Source organism: Dreissena polymorpha, chromosome 2 (assembly GCF_020536995.1).
Source record: "Dreissena polymorpha isolate Duluth1 chromosome 2, UMN_Dpol_1.0, whole genome shotgun sequence".
Taxonomy (NCBI): domain Eukaryota; kingdom Metazoa; phylum Mollusca; class Bivalvia; order Myida; family Dreissenidae; genus Dreissena; species Dreissena polymorpha.
The window spans coordinates 11,798,119-11,825,490 of NC_068356.1; the positions used below are offsets into that span (position 1 = coordinate 11,798,119).

Here is a 27,372-nt window from a genome sequence, read left to right on the forward strand (position 1 = left end):
ACAGCAATCATTGTGGAGAACAAAAATCCATTAAGATGGCAGTTGATAGCTAGACAGGCTGTGAATGACCCATGTAAGGGGACAATACTCTGTCCATTCTGTGCACCAAGTAACCTGGCCTCGGGCAACAGTTAGCACGACACCTAGTGTTAGTGTATTAATTTTTGTTTGAGGGGGAACAGATTCAAATAGTTTGTTGGGCGACAGCTATGGTTTGTTGGAACGACAGCTAATGTTTTGTGTATTCATGTAGAGGGACATAATGCTTAATAAATCATTGGTCCAAGGTTGTGTTTTTGAAGTGGTGTGAAAGAAATGGATTAAAGTATTTCGTAAGTCGAAAAATTATGGATATTTAAATGCAATGTAAGGTAAAACGGCTGAATGATTCTAATACATATATATTTCACTCACTGATATAAGCTGATATCTGTTATAGTGTCATACTAGCAATTGTAAACAAAATATATTACATCATGAAATATGGGAAAGTAGTCATGTTTATAGGTTTAGACAGTCTGCTTTACAAATTAAAAAGCTGAAATGTTGGTCAAAGGATTATGAGGAAATTATTGATGAAATATCTTCCTGTTACGCTGTTGAATGCAAAGTATCTCTTCACATTGAAGTCTCAGTTTCAATGAAAAAGTTTCATTTACCATCAGAAAACATATCGGACACAATTCAATTTAAAAGTTATTCTTAACAGTTTTTCCACCTTTTTCTACTTTATTAAAGTTAGCATTTACAAGATATGTGTCCATAGGGTACAGATATCTCACTAAAAACTCAGCTTGTCTCAAAGAAGCTGTTTGTGGCCACAGGTGGTTCGCACGTGGCTTTGATATTAATTAGTGAAAACATCATTTTGAATGATAAATAATCATATTATAACGAAAAATCAATTTTTCTGGAAAAAAAAATCACTAAAAATGGTTCGCTGTTGTATAATCTTAGACGCAACTCAGTTTTCAAAATTATGTTATAGCTTTTTATATCGCAAGTTTGAAATGACCACAACCCATTCAAATTTATAAAGATTGTGTCTTAAAACAAAGGTCGAGATGTGGTTTTTTTTTTCAAATCATTGATACAGCTTATCAGTGTGCACAGGCTAATCTTATTTGACATGCATTAAGCCCTGTTTTCCCTGAAAACAGCCAATATGTACAGATTTCAAGCTGTTAAATACAGTGAGAACAGGCAGATGTGATGTGGTTAAAGCAGACGCTTTTAGCGTTCTGTCGTCTGCTAAATTTTACAGGAGTTATCAACACAAGCAGTCACGGGTTACGGTTCCTAGCTTAGCTAAGGGAAACTTTGAAGACACAGTCTAAACAGATTTAAAAGGTTCTTTTTATAAAACCCAAAATAAAACTTCCAACACATTGTACAAAACCACAACGCTAAACAATGAAGTTAGCAAATACTGTTTTTGTGGTTCAGGTAATGTACATTATTAAGAGTGCGAAGTTATTTATAAATCCCAGTCATGAATCATTCAGTGAACCCTCAGACACACTTGTACTGCCTGCATGGTAGCTATCTACACTTGGGGAGCCTCATACCTCAGGAATGTGGAACTGAACAGAAATATACCACAGTCTTGTAGTAGAAGTGGTGTGAATTATGTTTTATGTTTACTCTTTAGTTGGATTTTAACTGATACAAAGGTATTGTTAATTTACTTTGCTGTTACAATATTTTTTTATTGATAATCAACAATGTTCAAACTTCAATTATTCCAACTATCATTAAATACATGTTTTAGAAACACCCATTTGATTTGGACTTCGGCTACATTTTTTTAGAAATATTTTATGTTGCATGGCTAGGACCCCAGCCTTGTTGCACTTTTTTAAGAACTTATAGAACTTAAAACAGAATTGAGCAAGTTTGTTAACAATTTTACATCGAAAGGCTTAGAAAGTCCTCTAACATTTGTGTGGCGAGAAAGTGCTTGTTTGGTGAAACGAAGGAGATCCAGCATTAAACAGAACTTAACGACGCAATTAAATTTGGAATTGAATTATGATCTTACTTAAGACTCTTGATATAAAGTTGTTTCACTATTAGATTGTTAACAGCTTAATCTACATAATTAATGTGAATGATAACATCGAAACTAAGCATCTCAATACAGTTCAGCGATCTGAGCTATTCCATCTAAATTTACATATAACATCTTAATTTAGCTGAATTTTTATCAATCTAGATCTACTGGTAATATAATTGTTTGAAACATTACCAGTCCTTCACTTTCATCCAATGAAATGCTGTATAACCCCTATTCATGGAAACAATTTACACATACTGTTGATATTATTTTTTCAAAAGATACTTCAAATTATGTCATGCTTTTGATTTCTTATAAATGATTGACAAATGCCTTCTTAGAACCAGTGTGGTAAGCCTTACCATTTATGGCTATCTTTACTATTCACAGTGATATGATGTGCATGCACAGGACCAATCGAAATGCAGATTGCATTCATTCTTCCTCAATCCCTTTTTAACCCTTTCCTTCTCAGAAGCAAAGTGAAAATGGCTAATGTGCAAACAGCATAAAAACCAGAACAGCCTGCAAGTAACTCGCAGTCTGTTCAGGTTAATGCTGTGTGTTGCTCCTCAGTATTTAAGGGCTGGAATTGAAGCCTTTAAAACTTGAATCTAATAAGAAAAGTCTTGAATTAAATTTAACTTTCTACGGGACTAAAAATGCGTACACATACGTATTTAAGTGGTAAAGGATTAACCAGTCACATATACAAAATATGGCAAATGGCTTTGGGATAATGTGTACAAAATAGGTCTTGGTAAGATGCATGTAGTGAATGTGGAGGCTCTATGCTTCATTCTAATGCCAAGCTCTTGTCATTTATCACTGCTCTAATGCTTTCATTGCCTTGGATACTCTGATCATACACTAGTGTCACATTCTGCTGGCAGTCACTCAACAGATGTTATTCAATGAATCCTTTTTCAAGATTACAGATATCATACATGTTACTCAATACCCAGCATGAATACCAGCAACAGGGCACAAACACAACAACAGCAAAAAGCAAATATTTCTAGCAGAATATAAAAAAAACTCCATATGAACCATGCAAAACAAATATGCATATTTCACAGCAGTATTTGTACATTCTATATGGCATTGTGCAATTTTGCCCTCCTCAAAAGTTAATTTTTCATTCCGGGTATATTAATATAAGCTTTAATCTTTAAATCCATGTAAAAACATTTTTTTTTAACTAAGATTTCATTTACATACAAAAGTCATCTAGATATAAGCAGTAGTCTTTCCCATTTAAAATTGTTATCAACATACATTTACATCACAGTAAATGCAGGTTCCAAAAGTAGAAGAATGTAAACAAAATAAAAAAATTATTACTATTATAATGGCAACAATGATAATTAATGAGACTCAACTAACAATGCACATTACATGTGACTGAACAAACCAGGTAGAAGTTTTAGTACCTGAAGACATTATTGTACACTTTGTTACTTACTTGCAGTTGAGATTTGTAGAAAGGATTTGATCAATAAGCCTGCAATCTTTCCACAATGTAGCATGACTAAGAGGTTAAATGTGATTTACCAACATTCCTTCAGCCATGTAATACAACACTAGGAGCACAGTACAGCACACATTTGTTGGATAGAATTTCAGTAATTGCTGATATAATCTCGGTTTCTCTGCATTAATCTACATTGTAAACAGCTTCATTGTGGGGAATGTAACACTAGGAATATCTGCTGTGAGTAAGATGGGATATTATTAACAGAACACACATTGGGATCAGAAAATGCAAGTGTTGTTTGTTTTATTATTATAAACTTTTAAGCTCACCTGAAGACAACATGCTTAAAGTGGGCTTTTGTGATCGCCTTTTATGCATGAGTGCAAAGTGTTGTCCCAGATTAGCACGTCTGCACAGGTTAATCATAGACAACACTTTCTTCCTAGACTGTATTTAAGAGACTTCCTGCCAACACCACAGGTTAATCTGGGAACACACATTAACCCTTTGCATGCTGGGAAATTTGTCATCTGCTAAAATGTTGTCTGCTGAATTTCTAAAATTAGCATTTTCTTCGAATTTTTTTTAAAGAATACTTTCAGAATAGCAAACAGTTTGGATCCTGATGAGACGCCACGTTCTGTGGCGTCTCATCTGGATCCAAACTGTTTGTAAAGGCCTTCGAAATTCTGTTCCAGCACTGAAAGAGTTAAGCTAGATTCTCTCCAAGCCTGGCTGATATTGATCACTTAGCCACTGTGTTTGGTTTATAAGATAATTTCTCACATGGAGTGACTGATATGGCGTGGTTAAATTGGTCATTTCATGAGCAATAGAGAAAGTTGCTCAGAAAAACACCCTCCAGATGACACTGACAGATTGAAGACACATATAACTTGACTCATATACTATAAGCCTTTAATGTTATGGCCATGTTCATTATACTTAACATGTATTTTTTGTTCAAACTGTTTAAGCCGATTCTGTTATTATAAAGTGAGATTTTAAATTGATTGTTAAGGTCTCAGTTTGAATGAAAAATGATAAACCAATGAGATAAACCAATAATAGTAAAGGCATAGTACTTGTAATGCAGTGTTACTGGTGTTGATGTGAGGTACTGGAAAAAACCAACAATGCTAAATAATTATTGGAGAAAATGACCATAGCTTTCTTTAATATAAAACTTAAGTTTTATAGCTAAATGGTTGTAGTACATTTGAGACTTGTGCTCAGACTCTTGCTAATTAACATAACTTTATTAACTATCATGTCCATGAATTAACTCTTCACCCCTTAGATACGTATTTTGATGCATTTGTAGTCATTTAGAAAGTTAAATTTAATTAAAGACTTTTCTTACTATATTCAAGTTTTAAAAAGCTTAGATACAGATGAGCGGCAAACAGCATAAAACCTGAACAGACTGCAAGTTACTCACAGGCTGATCTGGTTTTATGCTGGTTGCAAAAGCGATTTTTACTTTTCTTCTATGGGGAAAGGGTTAAACAGCTGCAACAAAAGATAGCCATTCATTCAATGATTTAAATATCAATACTTTTTACTATTTCTGAAGTGAGATCAATGAAACTGCTATTTCCTTCTTTAGTGTGTTGAATGCATTGCATTTAATAAGGCATAATTCCTGTGCAACTTGGCAGTTCAGTGAACCTGCAGTCTGTGGAACAAAAGGACTATTGAATTTGAAACTGTTCATGTTCTTGTAGTCATGGTAAAGTTCCCACATTGTCTACATCTGCACATCTTTATAGAAATTATTCTTACCGCATATTTTTAAGTTGAAACTCATTAAATGTTTTGTGGAAAATAATAATACTTATAATTCATAGGTTTAAGTTTAAAGTGTATGCCATTTAAATATATTCTGCTGTGGACGACACCTATATTTGTCTTTTTAATACAAGGTTACATAATTTCATATGAAAGAGACATAATATGTAAAGGTAAGGAACATAAAACTGAGAGAAGCACAGGGTTGTCATTATTAATCGATTGTCGATCAAATTCATTGGTTAAAATTGCCAGAAAATCGGTTGTTTTTCCCGAAGCTTTAAAATTGCGATCGGAAAATTTTATCACGCAAACCAACAGTAATTGACGAGGAATAACCGTAGTATAGTAGAGGGACGCCCCGTCATTCAGTCAGTCCGTTAACTCCGCCTAAGAGCTACTGTTTTCAATGAATTTCTCAGCGAGTGGCCAATATTGATTTTTTTCAGCTGTCAATCAAATTCTTCTTGGTAAGCACGTCAACCAATCAGCGCTCAGGCAGCCGAATACACGCCGACCACACGTGAAACTGTATCAAATAGCTGTACATTTCACAGATTATTACTGACCGTATCTCAACGAATGTAGCACTGTAGAGTGTAATTAACTAGTTTTTTTAGTTTGAGAAAAAGTTTCCACATATTAAAAAATGCTCTTCGATTTTCTACCAAAATAAAATATATTAGCGACCTCTGCGCTACGAAGTTGTTATTCAGCATCTATAAATTAAAGTCTGCGCTTTCCCCGAGGTAGAATGATGTGATGTTGTACATGAAGTCTAATTTTGGCATGATTTTCATCTGTACATGAAAAACACGAGATATATGTGTCTCTGTTGCTAGAATTTTGTTAATTTTCCGTGAAAAATAAAATCTGAAAATGATTTCGGATAACACATTTAATTATACGCATTTGAAAATACTTCAATTAAATAATTCATTTTGTTATACAAATGGTCATAACACATAATGTAAAAAGTAGGTAAATAACGTGTTTTGGGATTGCTAAACTATGCATACATATAGGTCTACATGCATTAATGACCTGACAAGTTATATCACGATCCCGAATGAAAAGTAGATCTACTCTGTAAAATTTAAAAAAGACGCGTTTTTATTCTCAGATATTCACTTTCACTTTCACAAACTTTTCTGAAAGGAGGTACATGTAACAGTTTAGATCGAGTCGTTGATTTGTCGTAATTACTAAGTATAAACGGTTCTCAATGCTCTCAAATCGCGTCACGTGATTCACGCACGTTCAATGGAAATGCCCCAATCCCACAATTCAATTAGTATATGCACTTGCGTTAAATGGCGGACGACATTCATCGTCAATATTGGCCGTAATTTGGTTTTGAAAAAAAAGAAATCGTAATAATATTGGATTATCGGGTAATGGATAGAATCGGAACATGCAAAGATCTTTCAATATAATATGTTTTTACATTGTACAGTATACGAAAAATGTGAAAATCTTAAAATCTTCTATTCGTTTTAGACCTCATTTGAACTTTTTATGCTCTGAGAATAGCAGTATTTTGTCCCTAAAATGTCTAGAATTCGTTTTCGGTCGGGGGGGGGGGGGGGGGCTTTGCCCCCCTGAACCCCCTACCACGGCCTTGCCCTGAACCTACACGGGGGCCTAGGCAGCCCCCATGACCCCTGGCCGAATCGGTTACTATTCCAAAATGATCCTTTGTTTACAACCATAATGACAACCCTGGAAACATGGTGTTATTGTTTGAAATAATGTAACATATTTATAATTTATTAGCACTGTTTCGTTTTCCATGCATTTCATCATCACACAATTTATTTGTCACAAAATATGTGTGGGATAGCAAAATATGTGTGGGATAGCAATTTGATGTGTGGGATAGCAATTTGATGTGTGGGATAGCAATTTGATGTGTGGGATAGCAATTTGATGTGTGGGATAGCAATTTGATCAGGATCATAGTATTCATCTCTTCTCATGAACACACACAGTATTTGTAATTGAATAGCTGCCACTTATTAAATAACAAAATTATACTGATGTGTTTATTAATACTGACAGATTCATTTAAGCCATAATGTGATATATTCTCAGGGGTAATGGATATGTCACAGCTCATAAAAACTGTCAATATTGGCAGGGACTGGTTTCAGCAATATGGTTAGCAAATAGTCTCCAGCTAGTTGGATATTATCTAGCAACATACCTGAACAACTATGGAAACTTTTTGGTGTGAGTTTATCAAAACTTCATTTAATCGCATAACTATTTTACCTTTTCCGTAATTAAATCTGGATCATTAACCCAAAGCACCCTGGGATGTCTATATGTATAAACTATATATAGATGGTGACATCATCGCCTTTTTATCAGGGCATGATTTTACAATGATCTACTTGCAATGAATATTTGTAAATCTATATAATGCATTGGGAATTATATAAACATGAAACATGCATAGTTTGAGCAGTATGCAGGTCACTCAAAATAAATCCAACGTGATTACGCCATGTTCAGTACAAGGGCAGTACTTCCATTACATCACTGGTAAAGTATTAACTTAAACAATACCTGATTCACTGAAAATTCCATCAACAATTAATATGTAAATAATGTATATGTTTGAAGTTTAAGTCATACATGTGGTCATCTTAACCCATTTATGCCTAGTGGACTCTCCCATCCTTCTAAATTGGATCAATTTTTATTTATTTTCAAAAAATAGGGGAGTCAAGTACATTTATTTCTATATTTAAAACACTTCTTACAGAAATTCCTATAAGCAAACAGCGCAAACCCAGATCAGACGCCGCATCATGCGGCGTCTCATCTGGGTCTACGCTGTTTGCCAAGATATTTTTTCTAGATGCTAGGCATAAATGGGTTAAACAAATCAATCAATATTAAATTTCCTACTGACTGAAATCTAAATCATAAGGTCTATAATGCCAATGGCTTGTCAACATCAACAAATCATTTAGGAGCTTTTATGTTAAAACCCTCTAGGAGGGAAATAAAGCAGTGCATGTTATTCATGTAACCTCATTACTAGACACCAATGTTTAAGCTCTGTTAGCCCATGAATCACAGCTGTCAAGAATGTGGCAATAAAGGGTTATGTTGTGCATACTTGTCACATACTCATCAGTTGGTTGGACCCACTAGGATGCATGCTTTGGATTTGCACATCTTATGTTGCAAAAAATAAAACAGACATAATAATGTATCACACAGTGTTGTGCATCTCTACTGATAGAGAATAATAAATGCAGGTTTGAGTGTGAAACTGTGGAGTGTTGTGCATTTCTACTGATAGAGACTAATAAATGCATGTTGGAGTTTGAAACTGTGGAGTGCTGTGTATCTCTACTGATAGAGAATAATAAATGCAGATTGGAGCGTGAAACTGTGGTATCTGGTTAATATTTATGCTTAATACTCAACATGTAATGAGCATTTAAACAAGTGTACAGAGAGCATTACATTTTATTAGTCAAGTCTAGGACCCCTGGAAGCAAAAGTGTACAGAGAGCATTACATTTTATTAGTCAAGTCTAGGACCCCTGGAAGCAAAAGTGTACAGAGAGCATTACATTTTATTAGTCTGTACAGAGAGCATTACATTTTATTAGTCAAGTCTAGGACCCCTGGAATCAAAAGTGTACAGAGAGCATTACATTTTATTAGTCAAGTCTAGGTCCCCTGGAAGCAAAAGTTTACAGAGAGCATAACATTTTATTAGTCAAGCCTAGGACCTCTGGAAGCAAAAGTGTACAGAGAGCATTACATTTTATTAGTCAAGTCTAGGACCCCTGGAAGCAAAAGTGTACAGAGAGCATTACATTTTATTAGTCAAGTCTAGGACCCCTGGAAGCAAAAGTGTGCAGAGAGCATTACATTTTATAAGTCAAGCCTAGGACCCCTGGAAGCATACATTTTATTAGTCAAGTCTAGGACCCCTGGAAGTCTAGTCTAGGACCCCTGGAAGCACATTACATTTTATTAGTCAAGTCTAGGACCCCTGGAAGCACATTACATTTTATTAGTCAAGTCTAGGACCCCTGGAAGCACATTACATTTTATAAGTAAAGTCTAGGACCCCTGGAAGCACATTACATTTTATAAGTTAAGTCTAGGACCCCTGAAAGCACATTACATTTTATTAGTCAAGCCTAGGACCCCTGGAAGTAGTCAAGTCTGGGACCCCTGGAAGTAGTCAAGTCTAGGACCCCTGGAAGTAGTCAAGTCTAGGACCCCTGGAACCAAAAGCTAATGTGCTACCCCTATACCACAGGCGTTTGAATTTAAATGGTATTTACAAACAACATAATGTCATAAATACATGGTTTTGCTAAATTATTGATGAAGAGTTTTATCAAGGCTTTGTTATTTTCCAATTTATTGATGATTAACAGTATCTCTTGCAGTGAAAAGCAAGGAATATCTTAAATGTATAGGTTTTCTCGCTCATGACACATTGAATTTGAAGGTATTTACTTGCTCAGTTTTACATCAGACATTTTACTATAGTTTTACTCTTACCAGTAGTCATATAGAAAGAAGTGTTATGTTTTATCTTTTAGTTGTAATGTGTCATGTCCTATAATTTACTAGTGCTGCACCGAATCCAAAATTTCAATCGGATCCGAATTTGAATCCAAAGGCTTGGATATCGAATATCGGTTCGAATCCTAATTTGAAAGTGAAAATACGTAAAATAAATTATAATTTATATTGTTATAACCAAAATTATGTTTTGAAACACCAGAACGTATATATGTCTTATGAGGAAAGTAATTAACTTTTATTATTATTATAAACTTTACAGCTACATTGTACTAATATTTATACTACTTAAGCAGCATTGGTAGATGCAGCTGCAGCCACAACAGCAGTAGTGGAAGCAGAAATAACGACATCAAAAACAAAAACAAATACTAAGTAGATGACAAAATTAACTTACGTTGTTCGAAAAAAATAATTAAACCCAGGTCCAGATTCCGCAAATTTCTCAAAATCGCACATACACGATATAGTGTAAGCATTTTAACGACAAACATTAATAATAATGTCTCATATTAAACACATCTATGTCAGGCAGATATAATATGAATAACGCTGTATTTTAACAAGCAAAAAACACATCACACGCAATCTGCAATAAGTATCAATAAAATACTTCGTAACGACCACTTATATGCCAGAATTAGTATGCTGATAAAACCCAAAATGTTCCCACATCGAGGAGTTTAATTGTTTATGAGCATCGCGATTTTTCTTCTGCGCAATTTTGCACCATCGAAAACGAAAGTAGGCTGTGTAGTACCACGTTTTTGTCAAAAAAGTAGCGATAATTGTGACAAACTACATACCAGTCAGCCTTTCAAACAAAAAGAAACAATTTAACGAAACGTATAAGGGTGAAAGAAACAATTAACGCAAACGAAAGGTTAAACTAAAAAAAAGATCCGGATTCGAAACCGATTTTACCAATCACAGTTAGATTCGCGGATCCTCGTTTGGATCCGCAAATCTCGGATATTTCGGATATTCGGTGCAGCCCTATAATTTACACCATCTGTGTTCTCATTCCTCTGTTTTAAATGTATGATCTCATTGTTGGAGTTCTATATTATATTTTGATAAACTCAAGTTTCAAGCGTAATTTTGTGTTATAAGCAATTGTAACTAAGTTCAATTTAATATGATGCCTAACAACATGACCATTCCATGGTTACTGCCACCAATATCAAGGATCGTGATAGAAATAAGAGAAAATAACTATTCTCTGTTTTGTGTTATCCTTTGTTATTGCATGTGCATTTCATGGACCAGTGATATTTTGCATTTTGTGCAATCTGCAATATGTACTGCCATGTTATGTTATGGTTTTGTAACAAATAAATCTAACAGTATTTCTAAAAACCAAAACACATTTTTAACATTTTTCTTAGATAGGAGTGTTATTTTGGTTGTTTTCATATAATACATACACTCTTCTTGGAATCAATGAAAAGTTTGTTTAAAGTCTTTACTTTCAAACAATTATTTACATTTAAGGTAGAATAAGTCTTTCCAAATTAAATATTACTTTGAGTACATAAAAACCATATGCATCTTTTCCTATCAATTTGTACTGCAGTATTAAATGTAACAAATTGTGCTGCAAACAGCAACACATTAATATGGTAAGGCAAACATTGTGCCACTTTGATGAGCATTAATATAAGAAGAGCCTGACTGTCCTGATGTCTGGTTTATCAAGGTAACAGTATTAATTTTGTTCTTAAAATATAACCACTCTTGTATTTGCAGGTACTGATGCTATCTAGAGGCACTGAATGACCCCAGACCAGCATACATGGATCTGGCCCCTAATTGTGGACCCTGGGAGTAGGCTGTTCAACAAATGGTGTTGTTAAAAACTGCATGCAGAGATAGTTACAAGTGATAAGAAACTCATCAGGGAGAAGTTCCCGTAATCTCAAAGATCACTGTGTGGGAGAGAGCTTCTTAAGGATATGGATTACACTACACACATCAACATCACTGGCAAGCTTGATGTGAATATTTCCTCTGTTTCATGTTTTTGATGCATATTCAAGAAAGACTTGTTTTCTACTTGCGCATTAAGTGTACTGACAACAAGCAGAAATTTATATGGAATGGATCTATGTTTCCCACAAGTTGCTGTCTGTGTTTTATTCAGTTATATCTGTTAACACAGTGCGCTGTGGAGAGATTTTATTTTGAACAGCCAGAAGGAAGAGAGAAATTAAAGGCATATAGATATGATTGATAAATACACTGCTGTGAAGTTTTAAGGCTGGACTACTCATGCATGGTCTCTTCTTACATGAATAAACTGTCAAGTAATAATATGTATTAGTGTTCAATAATGTGTGCACATTTGGATAACCTTGTTGAAAATTTGTCACACTGATAAAAGTTGGAGATAAGTCTATCTTGTGTGAGATGTGCAATATAACACCGTTGTGAAGTCTTCCAGTCAGTAAAAAAAATATTGTGAAAAGTTTAATAATGTGGATCCCTCATCCAGCAAGATTTTGTACCACAGTGTGGTCCACAAAACATGCGTGTGTTGTGTACATCCTGGTTCACATTGTGGTGTCTGCGCCTGTTGAGCCAGACCCAAGTCTTGTACAGGTTGGAAACCAACAGATATTGGGTGACACACTACACACATCCAACATAGGCTCAAATTCTGGAGACATGCAACATTTATTCGGAACAGTGCAATACAAGGAAGTTGTAAACTCAGGAAATACTCTAAATGGTGCTCAAGGACATTTAAACCTGCCAAATACTGTACATGCAACTGACTCAATAATAGTGCAACTTAACGAATATAACTACTTGTCTGATAATGCAGCCCCCAACAACAGGGGGCTACTTAATCCTTCTTCAAATGTAGGACTAGCCACACAAGATGATATTCTGCATACAACACCCACACAGCTTCTTGCCTTTCCTCAAAGTACCGGAGAAAAACATTCAAGACATATCCTGAAAGATGATTCTTTAAGTACATTACAGAAGCAAACAGATGTCTCCCACCAAAGTGCAAAAGATGGGGGCGTTGTTGAAACTTATGAAAATACTGGATTACATAAGCCACTATCTGACTCAGCAGGACTCTATGAACCAGCTCACCACCCTCAAGTTATGGAACTGAAAGTGCAAAATATTGATAGCAATGGTGATAACCATCCATCAAGTTCTAAGAAACTCAGTGAGTTGTTGATTACGGTTGGCTCAGGACTGGTAGTCCTGGTAAGTGTTGGTGTTATCATTGGTCTGTTTGGCTGCTGTTGTAAGAAGAAACCAAGAGAGGTCACAGACGTCACGGAAACCAAGGTCACACCTGAAGAGATCAAGGTCAATGAAAAATCTTTCTCAAAGAACCCCTCCCAAGTGTTTAACCCAAGGTAATCTGGAAATATTACTTTATACCATAATAATCAATGCAAATGTCTACATCACATATTCAATACAATGTATTGCAGGAACTTAAAACAAATAATGGCTAAAATTTGAAATATAATGATTACTGCTAAAAGTATCAGTCTTTATATTACATGGAGCTGGTTAGGACAGGAAACATTTAATGAACAAAAACTTTCTTAATACCGTACTTATTCAAACCTCAACACACCCAATATTACAATTAAGAATAGCATCAGACCTCTCATTGACCTGATACTATTGTTCACACATTCAATATCACTAACAAGCATTAATAACTAGAGCATAACCAAATAAAAAGAATGCTAACTTGTTTGACATGAAAGTATCACATTATACTTGAGTTTAAGTGTACATATATTTCCTGTTATTAATAACTATCCATTCAAGTTGAGAGGTTCACCATTTAAGCCCTCTGTCAATCAGCAGTTATGTTAAGCTTTGAAATTTCCAACAAGAGGCCCATAAGGGCCTGAATCGCTCTACTGCTATAAACACTGTGTAAGTTTGGAAAGAATAAGATGGAAACTGTGTACTTAATCGCGCAAACAAGGAGAATGTTCTCAAATTCAAGGGGAGATTATTGTGTACTTATTTCTCCGATACTGCTCATATTCAATAGGGTTCAAGTCCTCATTGATATAAAGATACTGTGCAAATTTGGAAATAATTGGATGAAAATTGTGGAATTAATTGCGTAAACAAGCAGGATTTCAAAATTTTCTCATATTCAAGGGGAAGTCATTATGGACTTATTGCTTCGATATTGCTCTTTTTACAAAAGGGTTTGAGTCCTCATTAATACAAAGACACTGTGCAAGTTGGCCAAGAATTGGATGAAAATTATGGACACATAAAAAAACTGAATTTTCATTTTGTTCTCAAATTCAAGGGGAGATAATTCTGGACTTATAACTCCGATATTGCTCATTTTCAAAAGGGTGTGCATAAACAAGAAGAAACTTTAAATTTAAACTTCAAATGGCTCCTTTTCAACAATAATTTGGACAAATTTTCTTCACTCTCAATTATAGGGTTCTGGCCCTTGATGATAATAAACATCCGTTGAAGTTTCAAAAGGATAGAACTTTATATGTAAACAAACAAGAAATGTGTTTGTCGGAAACACTATGTCCCCTTCTGCGCCGCCTTGATATTTTTTTTACCTTTGACCTTGAAGGATGACCTTGACCTTTCACCACTCGAAATGTGCAGCTCCATGAGATACACATGCATGCCAAATATGAAGTTGTTATCTTCAATATTGCAAAAGTTATGGCAAAATGTTAAAGATTTTCATTTTTTTCTCAAATTCAAGGGGAGATAATTCTGGACTTATAACTCCGATATTGCTCATTTTCAATAGGGTTTGACTCATCATTCAGATAAAGACACTGTGCAAGTTGGGAAATAATTGGATGAAAACTGTGGACTTTATTGCCTAAACAAGCCTTATTTCACAATTTTCTCAAATTCAAGGGGAGATAATTCTGGACTTTTTACTCTGATGTAACCCATTTTCAATAGGGTTCGAGAAGTTAATATAAAGACACTGAATAAGTTTGAAAAGAATCGGATGAAAACTGTGGACTTAATCGCGTAAACAAGAAAAAGTCTAACGCACTGACGGACAGACGACGGAAACCATGCGATGACATAAGCTCTTCAGGCCTTCGGCCAGTAGAGCTAAAAATAGCAGGGCAATTAAAGTTTATGTTAACTATAACTTAAAAAACCCGGTCAAAATAGCATTTCCATGGTCTTAATAAAATCCTATATTGATAACAAGGGCATGGCATGAACATGTTATATATACTTATACCTCCATATGAGGTACAAGACTTACTGGCACAACCATGCAATGGCCATGGCCAAGTCTAGAAAAGGATTCAATTTTTAAATATACGAAAATAACTTGCCTGTAAATAAACAAATTGTACTCTATCATGATCATGACTTTGCTATAAGCAAAATTCATATGCCACCAACTTGATTTAATAATCATCTTGGGTTGTATGTATACAGGTCCTTCGGGAAAACTTAGGGAAATTCCTTCATCTGAAAACCATTCTTAAGTCTCTGGCTATAAAGTGTTAGATTGTTTTACATTTCAATGTTTCCAACCTTTAAATATGGATAAAATGACTTTAAAAACATCATTCTGTATATTTCCATATTAATAAAACTCAACGTCAACTCAATATTTCAACCACTGTGACGCAATCAACTATGATGAAAAATACCTTCTGTAATTTTAAATACCTGACCAATGTTTTTTCTACCATCAATATCAACCGTTATCAATATTTTAGTATTTTGTCATCATACATTCTCAACATTTTAAAAATATATGACAAACGTGTTATTCTACCACAATTAATACAGTGCAGTGAATTTAACATGAAACATATTAACCGCTATTCAAGATGTTAATTTCTCCATTATCATAAATCCTGAACATTAAAACTACATGTCGTCTGCAGTGAGCTGAAGGCGGTAGAGGACCTGGATGGTACAGAGGCTGGCCTGTCGGTGAAGGACAAGATCAAAGCCCTCGATACTAAGCTTCTCATACAGCAGCCCTCACCCGACAAGCGGCGATCTCAGATCTCCAATGATAAGGTAAACACCAACATATGATGTTAAGCCTCGCTCTTGGACAATTGGGCATAATGCAGTATGCACAGGTTAATTAGAAAACAACACTTTCTGCCTTAACTGAATTTGGCTAAGAAGAGACATGCTTTGAAACGAAAAATACCATAAATGCTGAGTGTTTTCCCTGATAACCATGTGCGGACTGCACAGGTAATCTGGGACGCACTCTACACACATGCATTAAGCCTTGTTTTGCAGAGCGAGACTCATTTGTTTATGTATTAGATTTTAATAAGTTGTGCTGCCCTCCATTAAGTCATGATGTCGTACATGTGTGTTATATTTGCAGGCATCGGCCCGTCACTCCCAGCTGCTGCCAGACAAGTCCCATCTGCCCCAGCGCTCACCTGATCTCCCCACAAAACGCAGGTCATACAACGAGGCTTTCTCGCCCGAACAAGTGCCTTTACTCGTGCCCCAAGCTACCTTGGCGGTGAGTACTTTTTAATTGCAAACAGTTTGTTTATTTTTATGGTACTACTTTTGCATTGGAATATTACAAAATCTGAATTTTTGATGTTTGCAATTTTATCATAAATTCACATTTCTTGAAATTTAGTTGAATCCATATTTATTGCTGCCTGGTCGTATCAAAAGCCAAGAAATCTTACAGGGACACATTTGAGTCTAAACCAGTACTTGATGTATTTGTGAAAGATCACGAAAAGAGTTATTGAGTTCACATCACAATCAACACCCTAAACCACTCTGATATTCTCTAATAACATTGAAGTAATTATATGCAAAGAAACATCTCACCCCTGTTTCATTCCATGAACAATAACTCAAGTTGACTTTATTTTGAGCCCTATGTTAATATATATCTGAATCTTCAGGGTGCAAAGGAATTCAATGTGTTATTCAGAACTCACACATCTTAGTCCTGAATGTGACTGTCAGTGTACAGTCATGTCGTACATATAGATTGACAATGATTGCTACTAAAAGTTAATTGGACAGGACATAACTTGTTTAACAGCGCGGTAATTAATTAGTTTTGACCTACTTTATACAGTAGAATAGTAGAATACTAAGTTAAATTACATCAAGAAGTTGTTTTTTTTAACAGCTCAGTACAGATTTCAATTGTACTGTGAACTTTGATGACAAGCATTTTGAATTGAAACTCAGTAAATTAAAAAAATTCTTACTAAAAACCACATTATTCTTTGAGTACTCTGTTTATATTAATCACAAGATATTTATCAAAACACCTTCGTTTATACAAGTAGGCATTCACCAGTAATTTCTCATTTCTAAAACATTAACATTGCAATAATAAGAGCCAATAACAGCTGTGTAGACAGCTGTTCTTTACCGTAACCATTCATCCATATCAACACCATCTAACAATGATATTCATCTTTATTACAGAATAAAGAAGACATGAATAGGATTCAGTCTCATACTGACATCTATAATTAAAATAAGTGTTGACATTAATTGTTTTGTATACTGTTATAAGGTTAACAGAACAAACACAGACAAAATCAGTGAAACAGATTTCTTGTATAAAATTAGTTGACTGTTTTGACGTTTGCATTGTGCGCATATTCCAGTGAGAACAGTTTTTCTCAAGTGAATAAGTTACTGATAACTATAAAGACTCATAGGCAATCTGTAATCTAATCTTTATAACTTGGCATGGTTGTCATTATTATTATGCCCCCTTCGATAAAGAGGGGGTATATTGGTTTGCACATGTCGGTCCGTCCGTCCACCAGATGGTTTCCGGATGATAACTCAAGAACGCTTAGGCCTAGGACTAGGATCATGAAACTTCATAGGTACATTGATCATGACTCGCAGATGACCCTATTGATTTTCAGGTCACTAGGTCAAAGGTCAAGGTGACTCGAAATAGTAAAATGGTTTCCGGATGATAACTCAAGAGCTTACGCCTAGGATCATGAAACTTCATAGGTGCATTGATCATGACTCGCAGATGACCCCGATTAATTTTCAGGTCACTAGGTCAAAGGTCAAGGTCACAGTGACCTGAAATAGTAAAATGGTTTCCGGATGATAACTCAAGAGCGCTTATGCCTAGGACCATGAAACTTCATAGGTACATTGATCATGACTCGCAGATGACCCCTATTGATTTTCAGGTCACTAGGTTAAAGGTCAAGGTCACAGTGCCAAATAACGTATTCACACAATGGCTGCCACTACAACTGACAGCCCATATGGGGGGCATGCATGTTTTACAAACAGCCCTTGTTTTCATTTATATGTTAACAATTCCCAGTAAAAACAGACCAAAATGACGGGGTCCAAGCCACGCAACAGCGTTATAAACGGACAGCATTACAAGTTTTGAGCTTATTTATTTAAGGGGGCTATAAAAACAGGTATAGTATAGCCTATAATATAGGTCCTGTGTATTGCCATGCGGTGTTGTCATCCGCAAATACATGTGTATAAACCGAATCGAACGATAACAGTATACATACCGCTTTTCTAATGTGCACATTTATCCGATAATCCAATATAATTACAACATCACTTACGAAAAAAACAATGTTAAACATTTATGACAAGAAATATTTTTACGAATTTCATAAACAAATTCATATGCCTACGCCATTTTTCAGAAAAATAGTACAGTGGATTATGGGTCACAGCTTTCAGTGGACGAGCAAATTTAAATTTAGATTGAATGCAATACGATACATGTACAAAGAAACGTTTTATTGCGTCATATGCAGCATGTAAAAAAACGTGCTTTCCGTGGACTTTCTGATGACAGGCAAAAATTTAAGTGCATCTCTGTTAACTATTACACTGTGTTAGCATGTAAATAAATCGTCAGGATTTTTTAATTTATTTTTCGTATACGTACTGAAACATTAAACATAAACAATGATCTTTTTATTTATCATGCATGTAATGCATAGAATAAACGATAACACACTTACACAGCCATAGTTTATACAATGAAATACAATACACGATAAATACAAAACATATACAGGTAATCCTTTTAAATAACTTTAATTTGATAATTACTCCGCTTGCACTTGCCTTATTGAAATTAGCGCACCGATCCGCTCTGATAGGGAATACATGTAATAAACACGGACTCGCGAGTTTTCACACCTTTATTGACTTTACACAACATATTAACACCTATTAGCTGTCGAGTGTCGTTTAACCTCTAATCGATTAAAATCAGTTAAACGGACGAATATAGCAATCAAACTGTGATCGCCGGCTTCTTTGAATTTTCTGAAAATACATGAAGTTGCATAACAAGGATTTGAATCAGAAATGGAAGGTTGGAGAAAAAACAGGATCCAAGCAACCCCCGCGTTACATTTAACACAGCTTTATAACGCACTATATTGGAGTTACAGTGTACCAACAAATCACAGCGCACTCCTGTACATGTTTCCAGGCTGCCCAACCAACTGTCACCGTCTCAGAGGAGGATGTGGTGGGTGAGCCAACAAGGAGTACTGCTGACAATGTGAGCAAGAGTGACACACAGGATGATATCTCAGACAAGATTTTTGACAACATATCAACACACAGGTATATATGCCATAGAGCCCTCGATAGATTTTGTTTTTAGCTCCACTGGCCAAAGGCCAGCGGGGCTTATGTCATGGTCCTGTGTCCGTCCTGTGCGCCTGCGTGCGTTAACTTTTCCTTTAAACATCTTCTTCTCCTAAACTACTAGTCCAATTCTGATGAAATTTCTCAGGATTGTTCCTGGGGTGAACCTCTTTCATATTTGTTCAAATTATGCCCCTGGGGTCAAATTTGACCCTGCCCCAGGGGTCACAAAATTGAAAATGTGCTTATATAAGGCCTATTTTGTGAACACTTTCAAAATCTTTTTGTCCATAACCATTGGGCCTAGGGCTATCAAATTTGGTATATAGAGACATCGAGTCCTCTACCAAATTTGTTCAAATTATGCCCCTGGGGTCAAATTTGACCCTGCCCCGGGGGTCACAAAATTGAACATATGCTTATATACTGTGAAACCATTTATTTTCGTCGGCACAAAATTTCGCCCTTTTCATAAAAATGACTATTTCGTCCGCTCTTAAATTCGTCCATTTCTGGTTTTGAAAAAAAAACAAAAAAAAACGTCCGATTTGTTTGTAATACATGTAATACGTGGTTGCGAAAAAATCGTGCTGGGGAAAGAGAGGTGACACTTGGTAGTCACTTGCAGGAGGTGGGCCTTGTTTGGCATATGCCAATTAACAAGTCTGTTATTTTAGGTGATAGTAACTGTCCCTTATTATTTTATGTCATTGACACGTTCTTTGTTATGATTAGCGGATAAGTGGGACTGAATAATCGTTAACGAGTGTTTTAAACAACGAAGCCAATTGCCATTTAGTCTTTTTCCATTACTATCACGGTCAAACTGATAACAATCTTACCTTTATCAGCGCCAATTAGAGAAGGTGCGAACATTATGAGTTATTATTAGCGTAAGCAAATTATTTTGGTCATATTTCATTTAAGTTTCAAGCGTTTTGCATCGTAAATATTTGATCATTTTAAGTACAGTAATTTGTCTGAAATGTCACTGTTAATGTGGCTTAAAACAGGTCCTACACCTACGCGTTCATCGTCTGTCCCAGGTCTACCCGATCCTGCTAATTCTGCATCACAAAAAGAAGCAGTCACAACTCAGGCTGCTAAAACCAAACACAAATCAAAATGTTCTTTATTTGTAACAAAGCGCAGAATATATTTCAGTCAGGTGTTGATCACACATCGTCATATTTTAATTGCGTTTAATAGTATTGTCTTTAATCCGGATTCGCCGCGTGTATGCTGTATAATCTGCAACACCCCTGAAAAACACAATACACACAATGGGTAATAAAGTTGTTAACAATTAGCGCTAATCAACACTATTACACCTAAACGAAGTCGACGCATTCGATAAAGGCTTATTGCATTCGCGTTTTACAGGAAATGTCAGTTGTCAGTACACTGTATAATGAACACCCCTTTGTGTCAAAACCGGATTTAACTTGAGTGTGAATAGTCGACTGTTTCATGTTCTTTGTATCAATACCATCTGTGTATCTGTATTATAAGAATACCAGTCAACAAACAAGGTACGCGCTTCCGCATATGGGTATTCGGACGTTTAAAAAATTGACCTACGGTTTAGCGTTCACGCCGTCGAACGCATTAAGCAATATAACTCTTTTTTTTTCACTATTTCTTTATTTGCAAAAAATACTAGTGGCTTATAACTAACCTTGCAATCTTTTTTTCTCGCATTTTGCAAGTGTGCGAGTGTTAATTTCGAGCCCTGTGTATATGCGTGGATTACGCTGGATTTAAATGCCTCATGCCTACGGTAATTCAATTTTATTTGTTTCAAATATGGGACATGATTGTTCGTTAGGATCTTGAATTCGTCCATCGGTCGAAGGACGAAAAAGGCGAAAATTAATGTCGGACGAATAATAATGGTTTCACAGTACATGTAGGGTCTATTTTGTGAAAACTTTAAAAATCTTTCTGTCCATAACCATTGGGCCTAGGGCTACCAAATTTGGTATGTAGTGGCATCTTATAGTCCTCTATCAAGCTTGTTCAAATTATGCCCCTGGGGTCAAGTGTGACCCTGCCCCGAGGGTCACAAAATTGAACATATGCTTATATAAGGCCTTTTTTGTGAAAACTTTAAAAATCTTTCTGTCCATAACCGTACACAGGGCTACCAAATTTGGTATGTAGTGACATGTAATAGTTCTCTTCTTAGTTTGTTCAAATTATGCCCCTGGGGTCAAATTTGAACTGCCCTAGGGGTAACAAAATTGAATATATGCTTATAAAGGGCTTATTTTGTGAAAACTTTTAAAATCTTCTTGTCCATAACCATTGGGCCTAGGGCTACATCTAATAAACCTCTACCAAATTTGTTCAAATAATGCCTCTGGGGTCATTGACCCTGCCCCGGGGGGTCACAAAATTGAATATACGCTTATAAAGCGCCTATTTTGTGAAATCTTTAAAAATCTTCTTGTCGAAAACCATTCGGACTATGACTACCAAATTTGGTATGCAGTAACATCTTATAGTCCTCTACCAACTTTGTTCAAATGATGCTCTTTGGGTCAATTTTGAACCTGACCCGCGGGTCACACAATTGAACATTATATACGCTTATATCTTGCTTATTTTGTGAAAACTTTAAAAATATTCTTGTCCTTAACTCTAGGACCTAGGGCTACCACATTTTGTATGTAGTGAGATATAGTAGTCCTCTACAAAGTTTGCTCAAATTATGCCCCTGGGGTTAAATTTGACCCAGCCCAGGGGGTCACAAAAGTGTACATGTGCTTAAATAGGGCCTATATTTAAGTATTTGCAAATGCTGAGAATATTTGTTTCAGTCTTTTTTTCAGCAGTTGAGCGATAAAGGGCCATCATGGCCCTCTTGTATATATGGATTCCCATAATGTATCTATCAACAATTTTGTTACTGGTAGAACAATGGTTGTATGTTACTGTGGTCATTATATTTTATGAAACTCTTCCATGAAGTAGGTTAGTAAGCTTGCTTCCAGTTTGCTGGCCCCAACCATTTCCTGCACTCACTTAATAAAGTATTATATAAATTTAGTTCTCCTTGAATGCTTGGAGCTTTTATTAGTTCATATGTACAGTTCACACTGACCCACAAGGGGTTAGGCTGGGAGTTGGATTGATGCACTAGGTATGAATACACAATTCATGTCACATCCTTTACATTCATAATTGGAGAGAATCCCGGTGCCCTTCATAACAGTTCAATCTCATGAACAGACATTAAGAACTAAACTATTACGGTGAAAGTTTGAATTTGTTAAGCATTGTGAGGAGAGGCATACAAGGGTGTGTGTGTTTTCCAGTTCCATATCACAGCCTTACAACCCTGATGTGGTGATAGCTGACACAGTGTGTTTGCTTTCCAGTTCCATATCACAGCCTTACAACCCTGATGTGGTGATAGCTGACACAGTGTGTTTGTTTTCCAGTTCCATATCACAGCCTTACAACCCTGATGTGGTGATAGCTGACACAGTGTGTTTGTTTTCCAGTTCCATATCACAGCCTTACAACCCTGATGTGGTGATAGCTGACACAGTGTGTTTGTTTTCCAGTTCCATATCACAGCCTTACAACCCTGATTTGGTGATAGCTGTGACACTTTTTTTTTTCAGTTCCATATCACAGCCTTACAACCCTGATGTGGTGATAGCTGACACAGTGTGTTTGTTTTCCAGTTCCATATCACAGCCTTACAACCCTGATGTGGTGATAGCTGACACAGTGTGTTTGTTTTCCAGTTCCATATCACAGCCTTACAACCCTGATGTGGTGATAGCTGACACAGTGTGTTTGTTTTCCAGTTCCATATCACAGCCTTACAAACCTGATGTGGTGATAGCTGACACTGTGTGTTTGTTTTCCAGTTCCATATCACAGCCTTACAAACCTGATGTGGTGATAGCTGACACAGTGTGTTTGTTTTCCAGTTCCATATCACAGCCTTACAACCCTGATGTGGTGATAGCTGACACTGATGAGGAGGATGAGTTCTCAGAAATACAGCGCGGCACCACCATTCTCAAATCTGTGAGTAACTCTTTACTTGTTTTTCTTTAGGAATACTTATTCATTCTTAAAATTTTTTTCTTATACTGTAGCCAATGCCATTAAAATTCTAGCCAAAATGTTCATCTGGTGGAAAACAGGAAAGAACATGAAATACGCTTGCTTATTATTGAATTGAATAGATTATTATTGAATTGAATAGAACATAACAAAATAATGTTCAATTTTTGTTTGTTATAAATGTTAAATGCATATTTTTTAAGTTATGTATAAATAGCTGCAATGTGACCATACTTAAACCTTCCATTTGATTAACCCATTTATGCCTAGCGACTAGAAAAAAGGCCTTTGCAAACAGCGTAGACCCTGATGAGACGCCGCATGATGCGGCGTCTCATCAGGGTCTTCGCTGTTTGTTTAAAGGAATTTCTGTAAGAAACCAGACCTGTATATAGCATACAGGAAGAGAGCTCTAACCTGAGATGTATTAGTAAACATATATGTCTGGCGAGGCAAGTGCTAGGCTGTGCCAATAACAGGTACTTGAGGATTCAAGGAGCCCTGGGAACACTTGATGATGTTTGGATTGAACAAACTGATCCTAACACTGGGGTCTATGTCATGATTGAATTCTTGACTGCTTAGCTGAAACTGTTATTACAGTTCAGTTACTCCTTGTCAATCAAAGACTAAGTTGATACTTTAGTCAAAAATAAGAGCTCATGGTTGCCTTATTCATTTAATTCACTTAACTTTTTTTCCTGGACAACAGAAGCCATAAAGAGTATCAAAACTGACACTGGTAGATCTACATCATTAATTATTATTAATTACAAATATGTTCTGACTCACATGCAACTAACTACTTTTATACAAAAACTTCTTTGTGCTGTAAGTTGTCCTAAAATTATATAAACAATATAAGATTGATGTCAATCTTTCATTTTTTTACATTGTATGGGGGTTAAAATAATCAGGAAAATATGTGAAACAAATAAAATGCTACAATACATGATAATAATTTATATGCAACTTGCTCTTTGCATCATATCTGTCTCAATATAGGTAACCATGACAAACATAAGCGACTAGGAAGTATGTCAGAAGTAAGGGCAACCTGATTTTGTCCTGAGGAAGCCCTGCAGGGCCAGTTGTTTAAACAGATTTGTACACCTGTGTATAAGACAGCATGATTACCCCAACTAATGATTTCTTCTCAAATTCATCATATCCCCAGTTGAGGTGACTGACCTCCCTGAATACCTGTAAATCATGAACTTGCCAAGGTCTGCTGGCTGGCATTCATGATAGAGGTTACACACCAGTGATTTATACTCACAGAGTCAGGCAATAACAATATTGTCTAGGTTTGAATTTTGTTTCGCTTTTATAACAGTTAATCATAACCAACATCAGAAAGTAACACTTGTTACAGCAATAACTTATCTACATAAATAGATTTAAATTCTATTTGTAAACAGACTTACAATTTTCCCCATTCATACAGGCAGATTTATGAAACAACTGTGACCTGAGCTACTGTTAAAAGTTGCACATCTATAAACACCAATCTCTTGTGTGTGGGTAGAAGAAATTTACTTCTACCTTGAAATGCTTCCATCTCTTTGGAATTCCCTGCATGTTTATGTATCCATGTTGATTAGGTGTAACTTGTACAGAGTATGCTCTCATGCCATGGATATGTAGGGCGGTGTTGTTTATTCTAGTGTTTATAAATTCTTTACAATTCTTGCTACCTGCTGTGCAGAATCACCAGGTAACAGGCATCTAGTGCAGAAAATAGGTAGTAAGTGTCTATAGATATCATCTACAAGTATTGCCTCACCATATGCAATAATGCACACACAATGAGACAGGACTGCATAATTCAGCATAAATAAACCTGTTGCTATTCTCTTTTAAGAGTCTTATTCTCTAACACACAAACATTCTAACACACCTTTTTTGTAAATTAACTTAACCTTATTTTTCTTATTGCATTTTCAATGATTGTTGTAAGGTGCATAAGGTCAATATTTTGCAATAACTACCATTAAACCCTTTCCCACTTAGAAGCAAAGTGAAAATGGCTGTGTGCAAACAACATAAAACAGCCTGCGAGTACCTTGCAATCTGTACAGGTTTTATGTTGTTACTGCTCATCAGTATCTAAGGTTTGGAGATGAAGCCTTTAAACTTGAATTGAGTAATAAAGGTATCTTATTCAATTTAACATTCTGTGGGACTACAAATGCATCAATATACATATCTAAGTGGTAAAGGGTTAAGGACATTTTAATAAAGTTCATTATGAGGACAAAGTTGTGTTTCAGTTCCAGCGAGCCAAGCCTCCGCGCAACCGAAGTCCGGCCACTCGCACCTCCAAGGGGAAGATCAGGAAGGCCAGACCAGTATGTGCTGCTGACATTTTTCTAACTTGGATCTTTCAGAGTTTTGAACAGTATTTCAGTCATACCATGGCATTTCTACCTACTCACACTTTTCCTGGGTTAACAGTACAAAGTGTGAAACCATTTATTGACGTACAAAGTGTGAAACCATTTATTGACGTACAAAGTGTGAAACCATTTATTGACGTACAAAGTGTGAAACCATTTATTGACGTACAAAGTGTGAAACCATTTATTGACAAATGCCCTACCAGTTGCTATAAGAAAGATTTAATTACTAATATCCTTAAAAGAGGTTTTCATATGTGCAAGGTTTCAGGCTTAAAATCTCTAAACATTAAGTAAAATAAATAAATAAAAAAGCTGTTTTTAAAATTCATATTTGAAAAACAGCGTTTTTTATTTAACAATGATCCTATTTTGAGACTGAGTGGATGGCACAAAGTTCCTAATACTGTGATTGCAGTTGATGAAATATTATTCCCCACATTACAGGGAAAGCCCAACACTACTCCGTCCAGAAGTGATGACCTTTCCTTTGGAGAAGGTGACTCTGCCCAATCCTCTGTGTCCCTAGCAACCACAGTTTCCATAGCAACTCCTGACAGAAAGTCAGGGGCTTTTGACAAATGTGAAACACCGAAGACATCGAAACCGAATAGCAAAAGTAACAGTCTGGATAAAAGTGTCAACAAGTTAGATGATGGACTCAAATCCCGCAGTCTAGATAAGAAAGTGGATATAATGAGTAAATCTACTGACAGCCGTGATTTCGAGTCCGTCATGAGCCAGAGTGTAACTAGTATAGGAAGTGATATTGTGACCCCTATGAAGAGGAATGGCAAATATGCCAAAGCCAAGAACTCACCTAAAAAGGAGCGCACTGAATCTCCCGTACGGAATCCTGGAACAGAGTCTCCTTCGCGCTTCAAGAAAACCACAGATTCGCCAGTTGAAAAGCGTAAAAATCGCAAACAGGATCAGGAAAGTACTGAGAAAAACCATATGTCCTCTGATATAGCTGAAGGCAAGGAAGTGAAGAGTGCTAGTCCCTCCAATAGGTTGTCTGGGTTGGCCAGTAACCCTAGCAACAACTTCTTCTACCTTATAGACCCCACAGTCAAGGACAAGTGTAAAAGTGTTGGGGATGTGACAGCGGAGAAAAAGAAACCTGCAGCCTCTATTGATAACAATGAAAAAGGTGATTGAAACTGGCACTACATAAATATTACAAGAGCATTAATTATACACTTTGCACTTTAAAAGTTTAAAACTCTTTAGTTAAAGGTACTTTCTCGTTTGTGTGTTTCAGTCACGAAACATCCAGGTAGCAGCAAACAAAGCACTTCAAAGAAAGATGAGGTAATTAAGAGTATATTAAATATCAACTTAACTTTAAAATGATA

At 35.9% G+C, this 27,372-nt stretch overlaps 2 protein-coding genes across 5 annotated transcripts in view; one reads left to right on the forward strand and one right to left on the reverse strand.

The window, feature by feature from the left end:
* The window catches only part of LOC127865835 (set1/Ash2 histone methyltransferase complex subunit ASH2-like), a 73,287-nt gene that overhangs the window by 11,988 nt on the left and 33,927 nt on the right, over nucleotides 1-27,372 (reverse strand). The gene's annotated exons all lie outside the window — the stretch shown is intronic.
* LOC127865833 (uncharacterized) overlaps nucleotides 1-27,372 on the forward strand; it is a 32,906-nt gene that overhangs the window by 3,927 nt on the left and 1,607 nt on the right. The window contains exons 1-9 of one of the 4 annotated variants that reach the window (XM_052405865.1): nucleotides 152-332; nucleotides 11,640-13,273; nucleotides 15,794-15,932; nucleotides 16,258-16,401; nucleotides 19,369-19,505; nucleotides 23,477-23,576; nucleotides 25,889-25,966; nucleotides 26,462-27,167; nucleotides 27,279-27,328. In XM_052405865.1, coding sequence (XP_052261825.1) covers nucleotides 12,366-13,273; nucleotides 15,794-15,932; nucleotides 16,258-16,401; nucleotides 19,369-19,505; nucleotides 23,477-23,576; nucleotides 25,889-25,966; nucleotides 26,462-27,167; nucleotides 27,279-27,328 — 2,262 coding nt within the window. In that variant the 5' untranslated portion in view covers nucleotides 152-332; nucleotides 11,640-12,365. Of the gene's footprint in view, nucleotides 1-151; nucleotides 333-1,520; nucleotides 1,674-2,615; nucleotides 2,817-11,639; nucleotides 13,274-15,793; nucleotides 15,933-16,257; nucleotides 16,402-19,368; nucleotides 19,506-23,476; nucleotides 23,577-25,888; nucleotides 25,967-26,461; nucleotides 27,168-27,278; nucleotides 27,329-27,372 lie in introns of those variants that run through there. The other 3 variants (XM_052405861.1, XM_052405864.1, XM_052405863.1) reach the window with 3 other exon arrangements.